Here is a 14,296-nt window from a genome sequence, read left to right as displayed (position 1 = left end):
AGGCACCAATCTATGAGTATAGCAGGATGCCATTAGGAGCCATTTTATTGCTACATTTTTTTTTTGAAAAGTAGGATGTCATTAGGAGTCATTTTATTGCTATATTTTTTTTGGGGGGGGGAAGCAGTCTTTGTTTTACCCTAAGTCCCTGTGCTCTCTGGCCTCAGATTCTTAGTCACCCAAGCAGTATGTGGTTTCATCTCTTAGAGTGGGTTTTCCATCAAACCAGATATTGGCTGGTGACTCCCACAAACTTTGTGCCGTCATTGCGCTAGCCTATCTTGCAGGCAGGACACTGTTGTCACACTGTTGTCGAGCTGAGAGTTTATACGTGGGTTGGTATTTAAGTCTCTCCTTTGGTAGTGTGCAGAGTACTGTCCTGTCCAAAGATGTCAGCACGAAAGGATGCGGGCGGGCTCCAGGTAGGCACCAGCTCGACGTCTCCGTGTCCTGGGAGCTGTGCAGGTGTTGTCCTCAGCGACGGGGACTTGCCATCAGTTTGTGGAGAGAAGCCTAGTGACTTGGCAACAGCCTGCATTGCATGGGGGTTCCCATGGGACCTATTCAGCTTGGTTGGCTGGATTTTAAATTTAGGTGTGAAAAAAGAGTTACTTTTCCCAGCTCTGCTCGGTCATTTGTTCTAGCACCACGTTTTGTGTAATCTCCCTGTTGTGTGTTTTGAAAATCATCTTTTTACTGTGTTCCTACACATAGAATTAAATGCCCTGGGTACTCGTGATGTTACATTCCACTTTTTCAGAAGCTCCTTGGCTGCACAGCAGATACTCCACTCAGTCTCTGCCCCAGTGCCCACCTGTGCTGGGAATCTGCCTTTGTACACACTATCCTTTCCAGCCTTTGGCTCTCAGATGTGGCTTCTGTCTTCCATTACCAGATGATTCAATGGTCTCTTCAAAGATGATTTGATCCTGACACAAACAGCTTATTTACAAAAGGATTTCTCTTGTGCTCTTGAGCTGGAATTTTGAGAACTGCCAATCATATTTTTCTACTGACTTCTTAATAATAGGAACTTAATGATGCGAGATTTGAAAAATCAGCTAAATCTTTCAAGATTTATAATTGGATAAAATAAGCTGGCTTCTTAAAACAAAGTGACTTCGTCATTTAGCTGGTTAACCTCGGCCTATATGCAGATTCCATACATAAAAGATAATGAGACCCACTGTTGCTCAGTAGAGGTTTCCAGTTATGTACACACCAGCTCTACCAGTGCACCCTGGAATAAAGGTCTCCTTACTGAGCACCTGTCAAGAGGAGCCCTGAAGCCTTTCTGCCACAGCGTTAAACTCAGTCTCTTAGGGCATGCAGCTAAGAATGAGAAACAGAGTGTGATTCAATCTACTCCAGATGCAGTCAGAGCAGCACAGCAAATGAAGCCAGTCTTCTGCTGAGCCAGGGCCTCTTTCTCATCCAGAGTCATCATTGATGTGGGGATTGTCACCATCAGCCAGCTCCTGCCTGCTACAGATGACGCTGAACCTCATTTGCTTGCCTCTGAGAATTTCATTTTTGGCTCGGGAGCCCAGGCTCAAGTCAGAATGAAGGTGATGTGTGCAGAGCTGGTTCATCAAGTCAGAATGAAGGTGACGTGTGCAGAGCTGGTTCATCATGTCAGAATGAAGGTGATATGTAGCCCTGTTGATCGCCCATCCTTCCTAGACTTTCCTTCTAAGGAGAATTCACTAAAGCAAGGCCTTTCTACTTGCTTTAGGGAAAGGCAAATACAAGTGGCAAACTTCATGAAGAACCCTGGGTGGAAGAGAGGAAAGGAGCCTTTGCAGCTGGAAGGAAATGAAGGCCATGTTAGGAAAGGAGCGGGGCTCCCTGCAAACGCACGCACCTGAAGTTCTGCATGAAGTGCCGGAACTTGTCCACCCTTCTCGCTAGGGGCACGATAACGTTGATAAGCGTGGAAGCCATGTTGAGTTTCTCCTTTTTCACTTTCATGATGGGGCCAAATGGTCGAAATAGGACTAGTCGTTGGAATTCATGTTTGTGGTCCCCTTTGAAGGTGAGCTCATACAAAGTGCCTTTATCCCTTTCTGTCCGGTAGATCCCTACAAGGCAGAACAAGGAAAGATGGTTTTAGAAAAGTGAGCTTTGGCTATTCTTTCTATAACCAAGATCTACAACAAATGCCTTTAAAATTAATATTAGATCTCCATATTCTGTGATTAGAAAACCTGAAATATAATTAATATTTTTTAAAAACCCCGTCAGTCTAAAAATCAGTTATAAAACCCTCATAAAGCCACAGGGAATGTTTGTAATATTAGATACAAAACTATTTATATATTTAGGATCATTGAAAAAAGACTATTAGAAATGTAGAATAAGTCTGATATAATGTAGATTAGGATGTGTCCTTTACTGATATTGTATACATTTTATAAAGCATTATAATATGAACATTACTGTTTATTTAATTTAAAACTGTACACTAAAATTATCTCTGTGCAATTATATTCATTTCTGATGAATCAACTATAGTGATTTATGGGGCCATCTTGGAAGCAAATAGGGCTGTAAACATGTGCCCCTCCCATCCCAAAGCTTCCAGAAGTATTAAGACAACACTTAAAGTATCCAGTGTGACGGCAGGAACACATCATCCTGCCTCTAAGCAGTGTGATTAAGAACCCCAGAATACGTGTGTTCAAGGCCAAAACATATGTTAAAATTCTGGCTCCATGGTGGCACTGTGGAAAACTATTTCATCTTCCCATACCTCCTTTACCTCACAGAATAAACAGCATCTTAGTGGCATAATCTGGAGGCTGATGCAAGAAGATCACAAGTTGAAGGCTTGCCTGGGCTACAGAGTGAGTTCAAGGCTAACCTTTATTACTCAGTGAATCACTGATGTGCCTCAGTGATAGAAAGCTTGCTTAGCATGTGCCAGGCCCTGGGTTCCACCTCCAGCACCACCATCACCAAATGCTGGAGTGTTTACCAACAGGTCCCCACAGTGCTTGGCACATAGTAAAGCGTACATGAATGTTTCTCTCATCTTTACCCTCCCTTCTCCTGTCGGTGCTGATGAAACATGGTATATTAGGAAGGAAGAGAAACGGAGAAGTTTATTTATGTTGCCTTCACGTCACTGAGTGTCACCTGTCAGACTGAAGATGCAGCCTTACCATCTCACTCAGCTCTCAGGAGGATGCTCATTAAGGCCAACCTGACAGAACTGCCACATCTAAAGACTAAACAACTCCCTAGGCCCATGTTCTTCCCTAGGATCCCTGGCATTGTGGGTGTTTTCTTAAAAGTAGACAAAAGTTAGTAACATCCAACAAATTAGGAGAGAAGCTTTTATCTTTGACTTACGCCGTATTTCCCATTCTACAACTTCGTCTTATTCTTAAGTCCCACATTAGATGAAAATGTACCTCCTTGTCTCTGATTAGCTACAGAAGTAAATCTCCACGGGAACATTCTGGCTGATGGTGAGTTACGGCTCTCGAGGGCATCTCACAAGCCATTTCCCTTTTCTTCCTCACGCTCCTTCTTCGTTTCTTCTGTGGGAAACACATATCTTCTCCACACACATTGCCTAGTTCTCTTCTTTGTCTTTTGACTTTTGGGAACTTTTTCATCCTAGAGCTCTGGTCTTGTAGCCTCTTTGATTTTACCCAAGGTTTAGATCTCTCTGAGGTGTAGAAGAGTCTGGTACTGTGAATTTTCATTGTGTTCTCATTTCTTGCAGTCATCCAATGGGCCTGATTAAAATTCAAAAGGCACAGTGTACTGGCAGCGAGCAAGGGTGACTGAAGGAATCAGTTCTCTTCTGAAGCCTTTGCTGCTTCCTGGGGTACAACAAAGGGACATCCTGCTCTGCTACCCGCAATGTGAGGGCTGCTGGGAGAATAACTGAGCTCCTGTTGGTAAAGAACTTAGTATCTTTCTTCAGCCAATCAAAGAAGAGAGGAAAAGATTTATTCCTTTGGAGGCTCTAAGGACTTCTTTGGAAACATCAGATAGTGCCTTCAAAGTCCGTTAATTCTTTTAGGTAATTAGTCCCAAGAAAGGAAAGAGGACTCTAATGATGTCTACGGCACTGGGTTAGACTACAGCATCTTCACACAGCCCAAATGAGGCCCTGCTGAGTCACACAGAAGTCCAATAGGCACAGAGGTATATCTAGCTACACACTTGAACAGCCCTTGAGGTTAGTGGCTGAGCCTTGACAAATGCTTCTTCTTCTTCTTCTTCTTCTTCTTCTTCTTCTTCTTCTTCTTCTTCTTCTTCTTCTTCTTCTTCTTCTTCTTCTTCTTCTTCTTCTTCTTCTTCTTCTTCATCTCCTCCTCCTCCTTCTGTTTTTTTGAGACAAGGTTTCTCTGTGTCACTTTGGTACCTTTCCTGGATCTCGCTCTGTAGCCCAGGCTGGCCTCAAACTCACAGAGATCCACCTGGCTCTGCCTCCCAAGTGCTGGGATTAAAGGCGTGCACAGCCGCTGCCGCCGCCGCCCACCACCACCACCCAGCCACAAATGCTTTTGTTATTTGATGTCGGCAATATAGATTTAGCACCAGCCACAGGCCTGGGAAAAACTGTTTTCAGTTGAACTTGCAGATAAAAAACATACAGGGCAGCAGGGATCCTGTAAGCTAGTGTATTGTTTGCAAGAGGAACTGTTTGATCACCAGAACTCATATAAAAAAGACAAGGGTGGTTGCCCATGCTTAGATCACCGCACTTACATCTTACAAACCTGATTTTAGACCCCTTAACTATATTTATTTTGAAAATAAGTTACTTAAAACCTTCCTTAATCTGAGATCCACCAAACTGAGATCCACACTTACCACCCAGCCATCATCATCAAGCACTTACATAACCTTGAACAGCTGCATGAAAAGGCACTATAGTCTGCCTTATTTCAGCTCAGAGGACAACACCTAGTGGAGCCCTTGCTCTGTGGAATCTTCAGTAATCAAAACACAATGGATCAGAGAGAAAAGGGTCAGGAACACCAAGAGGGAGTGGTGTTTTTAGTATGACACATAGCCAACACAGAACCAAGGGCCACACAAACACCTTTGTTACACAGGTTGGGCATTCCTAATTGGAAAACTCAAAATGTGAAACTTAAGTATAAACAATGCTCATAAGTTTTCCATTTTAAACCATTTTTGATTTAGTATTTTCTGGTCTAGTTGGTAAAATGTCTGCAAATACACCAAGATCTAAAATCCTCAAAAATCTGAACCATGTCTGGTGCCAGTTATTCCAGATAAAAGATATACTACTTGTGGGCTGTCATAATACAATCATTTTATTATTATGCAAATTAAGCACAAAAATAAGACTTTTGTAGCTCCAGCTTGGATCTTGTTTAGACACACCTCTGGTGCCTGCAGTCCATTCCTTACTTTGGGTTTGGGTTTCAGCTCTCCATGCAAACATCTTAATGCAATGTTTTTCTTACTGGGGGCCCAGCTTTGTAACCCACAGCAAGAGGATGCTCCCTGTGAAAGAAGCAGCTCCACAGCTACAGCCTGCGCTCGCCCTCTCTTCCCCTGCCCCTTTCCTCCATTATGGGAAGGAAACCCATGACTCATCCACACAGAGTAAGCAGTCCTCTACCATCCAGCCACACTCCCAGCCCCGCTGCAAAGCCGATTCCTGACTAGGCCAAGAATCACCCGGCTAACTGGTTCTCTCCCTTTTCTGTGTGCTATAGTCACCTCGGAAATCAAAACGACAAAGGATAAGGGGTGTACCACTTCTTACCATCATTCCACATGCGTATACTTAAGATGACCAGTGTTGAATGACTGGCTGAGCCATGCAGAATTCCTCAAACCTCTCACCAGCAAAAACACCTTCTTTATTCTCAAGAATTCCATTCACTCTGTCTGCATTCATCCCCACCTTTCCAGCTTTCCCACATGGAACCCAGGACTCCCACCTAGAACTAAATCTTTAACCTAGCTAGTTGGCTGTAATCAAATGCCGACCAATGTCCAGGCCTCCGGGTCTCAGTTCACATTACACGCAGCCTTTGGGTCTCCAGCTGCCTGTGGTTCTCAAGCTGCCTGTGGTACCCTTGTAACTTGTCCTTGCCTCACCAGCTTCCCCAAACTGGTGCAGAAAAAGCACCAGTGCCATAGCCTGGCTTCAAGACCCAAAGTCTGGCACCAATCTGTTGTCATATTTGTCACTGCCTCAGGTGCAGTCTGAGCTACAGTCAGGCTGATTTAGACTGAAGACATAGCCACTTGTCCCCATGGAGAATCTAGAAGGAACCCTTGTACATTCTCAGTGGGGATGTAAAATGGCGCAGCTGCTGTTCAAAAACGTTTGGAAATCCCTCAAAAGAGCTAGATGTATGTTCGAGGCCATATGGTTCAGAACAGCTAAGAGAGACAATGCAATTTTCCATTGAGTGATGGATAAACAAAATGTGGTGTAAGCATACGATTGAATATTATTCAATATGAAAACGGAATGTAATTTGATGTGTCCTACAAAGGTGGATTTTGAGAACACTGTGTTAGGTGAAGTATGCAAGTCACACAGTGAGAAATGCTGCATAATTCACTTTAATAAGACACCCAAACAGTCAAAACAAGAAACAAAAAGTAGAACGGGGATGACTAAAGAGGCAGGAGGGTGAGGAATGAGGAGTTACCAGCTCACAGATATGGTTGTGAGTTTTCTTTGTTTAGTTTTTTGTACCACTAGGCATTGAACCCAGGGCCTTATATCTGCTAGGAAAGCAATCCATGAGCCCAAGGTTTTTATTTGGGAGGATAAAAGTATTCTGGAGATGGATGATGGTGATGGCTGACAAATTACGTGAATATTACTGAACTAAATAATTAGAAGTTGCTCCTGATCAATTTAATGGTATGTGAGTTTTCCACCATACTGCTCTCCTCTGAAAGGTTCTTATGCTTTGTCACAGGCACATAAGTTTCAGTAGTGCTGTGCCTACCTCTTAGCCTTTCTAATCTCACCTTCTCTCTCGTGGGAAATTTCCTGCCACATTCTCAATCTAAAGTGATCTTTCATCCTCCAGACATTTTTTCTTCTCACAGTCCTTAAACTTTCCTTTACTAAAACCACTTTCTCAGTACTTGAGAAAAAAAAAAGGATGTGGAAATCGACTGGTCCAGCCGTATGAGACCCAGAGACTCAGAGAAGCCATCGTTTGTCTCAAGGACCCATTTGTTACTGGTTACCTGGCTCATAGTCCTGACTCCCTGGAGTTACTGTTCACACATAACACTGACAACTGGACTAGCGGAATGAGGATCATGGGAAATTGCTGCCTGGAAGTCAGAATAAACAGCATAGAGGGCAGAGAAACCTGCTGCACTTCCATACTCATGGGTGACCCTTGCACACTCAGCTTTTTCTTCACTTTCCATATAATTTTGACAGTTACTAAATAATCTGCACTCCAGTCTGTGAAGCACTGAGGTAGTGAGTGTAGAAAAGCATGACTTTTATAGGGGAAAAGATTTTCCACTGAGAAGACTATAGTTATCCCTCAGTAAACTACAAAGGCATTCTAGGATCCCACTGGGTACCAAAGTAGAGGAAGATGCTCAAATCCCTTATATTAAATAGCATAAAATTTATATATAACCTCTATGCTTTAGATAATTTTGGTTGCTTATAATCCCCCAAAGAGCAGATTTTATGTAAATAATTGTTTCCCTCTATCATTCAGGGGCCAATGACATGAAAAGGTCTGCACATGCTCAGTAAAGCTGCGATTATTTTTGAGTAGTTTCAATCCAAGTTTGGTTCACTGCACAGGTGCTGAGGCTGTGGATACAGAGGGCCGACTTCAGGGGAGGAAGATCAGAACAGGCAGGAGAAAACAGAGACAGATGAACTGTCAACAGAGGATAAGACAGAACATTACATTTTAAAAATTATGTATGTGTACTGTACTTTCCCATTTTATAAAATCCACCACCGTAAACTGCCTTTAAAGACTATACATCTGCTTCTCTCCATCTCTAGAGGATCACATGCTACCTATTCTGCTCAGGGAGAAAATCAGCCAAGTGCAGAGATTTCACCCTAAGATGATAATATTCCCCCTTTTGATACTTGCTACATCAGTTGTCTGAACAATTGCACTTGGATGACATGTCATTTCTAGACCTCATAAAATTCACCTTTCTCAATTTCTCCATAGTGTATTTGGTCATGTCACAGATTGAAGTAGGCAAGTTCTTACTCTCCCCAGACTTTCTGGGGGCCTCACTTAGCTGAGCTGCTTCTTGCTTCCTCAGAAGCCCTAGCAACTGTCTGTGTCCTACCACAATAAGTCTGCTGGGATTAGACAACAGGAGGAGACACTGAAGGCGCATGGAGGAGTCCAGTGTTTCAATGGAAGCCATCATGTTTCCCTTCTGATTGCCAGGCTCGGTGAAAGCTGGGCCTCACTGACCCTGCCCCACATCACATAAGAGATGCTGCTAAGCAAGGACACCGTCAACACTCAAAGGATGGTCTTCCAAAGGATCTGGGTTTACAGTATTCACATCAGACAGCTCACAACTATCTGTAACATCAGCTCCAGTGCCTCACACACCCTCTCCTGGCCTCCATAGGCACCTGCACACATGTAGCTAGTACACACACACACAGAGAGAGAGAGAGAGAGAGAGAGAGAGAGAGAGAGAGAGAGAGAGAGAGAGAGAACAAAACTTCTGATGAAAGAATCCTGATTCTGAATTTACATACTAGAGAAGAAAGCACACAGGTAAAGAAAATAGACTATGTAAAAGGCACAGTTACTGAATCCGCCTGAGCCATCAGAGAGTAGACATAAATGCATCCCCACCTGACGAAAGTTGAGGGCAGTTTGGTAGGTGTTTTACCAGAACTGAAGACTGAGTGGGTGTTTCCTGAGACTAAAATCAGAGGGAACGCCGAAGAAAGAGAGCAGCGTACAGGAAGACATTGAAAAGAGCAAAACAAACAACCACACGCCAGCATCTGCAGGGTAGGCAGGTTTGACAGGTGTGAGCAAGGATGGAGTGCAGAAGGATACAGGTGTGTGAGAGACGTGGAAGACGAGTGGGGACTCACTGAAAGCCATGCCACCTGTGCCCACTTGGTCGTCCTCACAGGCATGGCTTTGTCCTGGGCCACAGCGGAACCAGCTTATTGTTTTAAAAGGGGGAGAGATAACGGTCTTAGGACAATTACCTCACAGCAGTGTAAGACTCAGGCGGATGACGGGAAATGAGATCAGGAATCATCAGGAAGGAACTACCAGGAACATCAGGAAGTGGTAAAGGTCCTACCCAAACTGGTGGTCACAGATAAGATAGGGAAGGAAGAAGCAGAAAAAAACTTGGCTGGTGATTGGGGTCCTGGGGGCGAGTCCGGGAGACATGTAACATCATTGCAGCTACAGGGGAGAACTCAGGCAAGCATTGGACATACTGACTTTAGCAGCTGAGTAAGTAGGTTGGAAGTCACTAGGGAGACTTCTGTAGAGATACTGATCTGCATATTCCCACCCTATAAATTAAAGCTTTGGGTATGGGTGAGATAATCTAGAAAGAGCCATTAGACAATGAAGCAGGAGCTTAGTATGTCCAGAGCACTGTTCCTAACATCCACGACATGGAAGCAACCTCAGCATCCTTTGGTCTTGAAAAGGAAGATACAGTGCCACTTGTGACAATGTGGATGGAGTCGAAATTTTGCTGAGGAAAATCAGCCAAACCCTATAAGACAAATATTGAATTCTCAGTTACATGTGGAATCTAAAACAAACAAACAAAAAAAAAAAAAAAGGAGGCAGAGAGAATGGTGATTACCAGGGTCTGGAAGGCGAGGAAGGGATGCGGAAAGGGAAGTTAGAGGTTTAAAAGTACCAAGTCTCAGACTGGTGACGTTTTAGTGATCAGTTGTTTTGTATGGTGATCATGACCAACAATCCTGTGCATTTCAAATTAGTTAAAATAGGAAGGACAGACAGACAGAGAACCCAGGATGCAGATATGGGGTATACACACCTTCAGACACAGTGTACATGGATCTGCAGAAGAGGACTGAGAAGTCTCAGTGACCGGAGGACTCAGGTACAGAAGACAGTAAAGTCATCGAGTCAGTGTTAAATACAAAATACGGCTTCAAGGTCTGGTAAAGGAGGATCCAGACAGCCCAGGGGATGGGGCGGGTAGCTCGTTAGCGACCACACCAATTGTGGCTTCAGAGAAGAGGTGGAGATGGATGCAAGCCACACTGGGGCCGATCTGAATGCAGTAGTAGTGAAGAGATGAGAGCTTTTCTTTCATTTTGCAACTGTCAAGTTTATTCTTACCTCTGGACCTTTGCCCCCTTCCTTCGGTGTCTGAGATCTTCCCCAGTTGCCAACCTAGCTAGATTCTTCCTCTAATGTAGGCCTCAACTCTGCAGCCACTTCCCCAGACAGGCCTCCATTTCACCCCTGCATCCTCCAGCCCTCCATTTCACCCCTGCATCCTCCAGCCCTCCATTTCACCCTCTGCATCCTCCAGGCCTCCATTTCACCCCCTGCATCCTCCAGGCCTCCATTTCACCCCTGCATCCTCCAGGCCTCCATTTCACCCCTGCATCCTCCAGGTCTCTATTTAACCCCCTGCATCCTCCAGGTCTCTATTTCACCTTCTCCATTCTCCAGGCCTCCATTTCACCCCCTGCATCCTCCAGGCCTCTATTTCACCCCTGCATCCTCCAGGTCTCTATTTCACCCCTGCATCCTCCAGGCCTCTATTTCACCCCTGCATCCTCCAGGCCTCCATTTCAACCCTGCATCCTCCAGGCCTCCATTTCACCCCTGCATCCTCCAGGTCTCCATCCCACCCTCTGCATCCTCCAGGCCTCCATTTCACCCCTGCATCCTCCAGTTCCTTGCCCCAGCTGCTCTACCACCTCTTCCATATTATTCAAGCTCCTTCACTGCAAGCCATCTGCATGCCCAGTCCACCTGCCTGCTCATCACTGCTCCCCCTACTTGAAGACCAGCTCTTTAAAAAGCGGAGCGGGAACTGTGTTTCCACAGCGCAGTGAAGGTTTGCTGCACAGAGGGAACGGAGTAGGCAGCTTGACTAGTAGATGTGCTTGACTAGGGAGGGAATACATACATTTGGGCAGAAAGCAGAGGGACTTACGAAAAGACACATGGAGAGACAATTTCTTACGTGGAAGGAAAGGAACAAAGAGTAGGTAATGAGAACACATGGATGGAATGAGGAACAGAGAGGCGGATGGATCCACCACCCAGAAAAGGATTGGCAAAGGCACGGAATTTATCTAGATCCCCGAAGAGGACAGAAATGAAGATCGGGGATCCAGCATTGGAAGCAACAGAGTAAGGAATTAAAGGTGGAGTAACGGGCTTAAGAGGGGCGCTGCTGGTGGATTGGGATGGTGATGGTGTAGATGGGAGAAGAAGCTGAGGAAGCATGCAGGGAAGGCTTTCCAAAACATCAGATTGGCGATCAGAAGACTACGATGAAGTCAGTGTGGGAGTTCAGGGGGTCCTTCCCCCCTCCCTCCCTCCTTCCACCATTCTTCCCTTCCACCCCTCCCCTCCCTCCCTCCCTCCCTCCCTGCCTCCCTCACTTCTTTCATTGCTCCTCCTCCTCCTTTTTCTTCTTCTAATGTGTGGCGCACGCATGTGACACTCAGGTACAAGTACCCATGCAAAGGCCAGAGCAGGATGCCAGGGGTTTCCCTGGATCACTCGCTGCCTTGTTTCCTGGAGACCGTGTCTCTTACTGTACCAGAAACTCATAATTTTGCATAGTTTGGCTATTTAGCAAGCTGCTGAGATCTACCTGCTTCTGTCCCGGGATGCTGGGGTTACAGGCATAGGGAGCCAGGCCCAGCTTTCTACATGGGTGCTGGGCACTCAGTCTCCAGTACTTTTGCTTGTATTTCATTTGCCTTGTATTTCATTTGCCCATTGAGCCTTCTCCCGAGCTCCTTCATGGCCTGTCGTCTCCCAGCAGCAAAAAGCAGCTGGCAGAGAAAGCACCGAGATAGTGCCTCATTGTTTAGGGTGGAGCTCCATAAGGCAGCGATGGAGGGTGGGCACAGAGTCATACTCTACCAAGCGAGTGACTGGAGGAACACGGTGGGGGGCGGGGCTGCAGGAGGGGCAGTGATGCCTAAGAAAGGGCGGAGTTAAAGAAGAAGGAAGACTCAAAGTGTACACGCAGAAGGAACCAGCAAGAAGTGACCAAAGACAGAAATACTAACAGGAGGATGGAGGAAGAGTCAACTTGAAGATGCTAAGATTATTGAGATTTTTAAGTTCAACCTGTTCCAGAAGAGACAAGGGCTGAGGATGTAGCCTCACTGGGAAACGGACATTTTTATCTCAATGCGTGAGTTTCCCAGACCCACACAACAAGCTGTCCAAGGCCTCTAAACACCCTTTTTGTTTCCATGCCTTCAATTCTCCTTATTTGAAAATTTTAGTTTCTTAGGAAGAACTGGCAGTTCTTTCTCTGACCTTATTTTAAGAAACCAGTGATCAGAAGTTACGGATATGCACTTAGACACATGGAAATTGAAGAAGTCAGGTGTGTGTGTGTGGGGGGGTGGTGGTGGTGAGGTAAAGCTAGTGAAGAGCTCTTTGGAGATTCTGGACCAAACAATCATAGAGGGGAAGCCAGAGCTGCCATTATCAAGGTTTGCTTCTGAACAACTGCCAAGGCTTTCTCTCAAAATAGAGTACAACCATCTACTCCGAATGCTATGGAAAGGCTGAAAACTTAAGACAGGAACAAGCAGAAGCAGGAGATAAAGGATCAGAGCCCAGGGGATGTGTGGTCAAGCTGTTGTCTGTGGCCAACCGCTGACTTAGTCTACACATTACTTTCCATCCAGTCAACTTGCTACCAAACTAGCAGGTACATGTCTTAACTGAGTTACATTTACTCCAATTCACATCTGGCTTTCCAACCATGTTCACAAGTACTCTCTTGATTTTTAAAGTAGTTTTCAAATAGATAAGATTTTTCTTGTTACATGTGGTTAAATAGAGGCCTTTGAAGCATTAAATACATAACTTAATCAAGGTTATACACCATGTGTTCACAGATGGATGGACACACGATTGAATTGACGAGCCATGCCATGGTTCAGCTCTTCCAAGTAGATCAACCTTACCATAAAAAGGATGATTTTTAATGCTGTTCTGTTCTTTCTCATTGAAACTGACTTTTGAGACTAGAGAAAATTACAATGCTTCAAAAAGCTAACCAGCTCCCTAAAGTACATCAGAAAGCCAGCCTTAAAATTGATCTTTGAAAAGTAAGATAATGTGTTATTGATTCCTGGAAATCCATATTTATTTGTCTTTCAGATATGGTTAGTAGTAATATTTCACTTTTCTAAGAGATACTGTGAAGATCAAATCAATGTGTGTAAAATATGCACATCTGGTGGATAAGCAGCACTCAGCAATGTTAACACTCCCAGGATAAGTGTCATTGCCATTACCATTGTGTCAATTCAGTCTGGGCCATTAGTCACTGAACAGCTGATTGCCTTTAGTTACACAGGCCGAGACTTCAGAAAAAGCGTGTCTGCTCACTGCGCTGGCATTAAATGGTCTTGAAAGCAGAACCCAATTACTGATATTTTTAAAATTTGCCATTGTAGACCTAGATGTTTTTCCTAGTATTTGTTGGTTTTTCTTTTTTATTTTTATTCGTTCTTTGTGAATTTCACATCATGCATTTTGATCCCACTTCTCTCCCAGTCCCTTCGCATATGCCCTCTGCCCTTGCTGACCTCCCCGCAAAACAAAACCAAAGTTAAAAGAAAGGACAAACAACAAACAACAAACAAACACACACACACACACACACACACACACACACACACACACACACACACATCCCCAAAAACAAGAACAAAAAAAAAAGAAAGAAAGAAAAGGAATCTTGTGGAAGCTGTATGGTGGTCCATTGTGACACACAGTCTACCTTTTAGTCCATTCATTTTACTTGCAAGTATTCATTGCCATGAGTCATTGGTCTGGCTGCTGCAACACTGATAATGGACTCTCACTGGGAGATATCCTGCTGTTCCTCTTGGATAACCTGTTATTGTCCTGTGTCATGGAGATCCTGCTGTTTGGATCTGTAGGGTCACCTCCTCCACATGCTCCAACAGTTCATAGATTTGGTGGATATTGGGGTGGGCGAACTCATAGCCCTTGTTCTGGGCCTGGGTGATAGCTGGGTTGGTCAGCTTGCTGGCTTTCCCTCATCTTCACTACCCAGATAAGCT

At 44.6% G+C, this 14,296-nt stretch overlaps 1 protein-coding gene across 8 annotated transcripts in view; it reads right to left on the bottom strand.

The window, feature by feature from the left end:
- Positions 1-14,296, bottom strand: part of Csgalnact1 (chondroitin sulfate N-acetylgalactosaminyltransferase 1) — a 329,328-nt gene that overhangs the window by 41,991 nt on the left and 273,041 nt on the right. For all 8 annotated transcript variants that reach the window (XM_076553249.1, XM_042262475.2, XM_006989566.4 and 5 more), the window contains one exon: positions 1,865-2,081. In XM_076553249.1, the coding sequence (XP_076409364.1) occupies positions 1,865-2,081 (217 nt within the window). The remainder of the gene's footprint in view (positions 1-1,864; positions 2,082-14,296) is intronic.

The sequence above is a fragment of the Peromyscus maniculatus genome, chromosome 17 (genome assembly GCF_049852395.1).
Source record: "Peromyscus maniculatus bairdii isolate BWxNUB_F1_BW_parent chromosome 17, HU_Pman_BW_mat_3.1, whole genome shotgun sequence".
Classification (NCBI taxonomy): domain Eukaryota; kingdom Metazoa; phylum Chordata; class Mammalia; order Rodentia; family Cricetidae; genus Peromyscus; species Peromyscus maniculatus.
The sequence above is the reverse complement of the archived record's forward strand: the minus strand, read 5'-3'. Positions and strand labels throughout refer to the sequence as shown.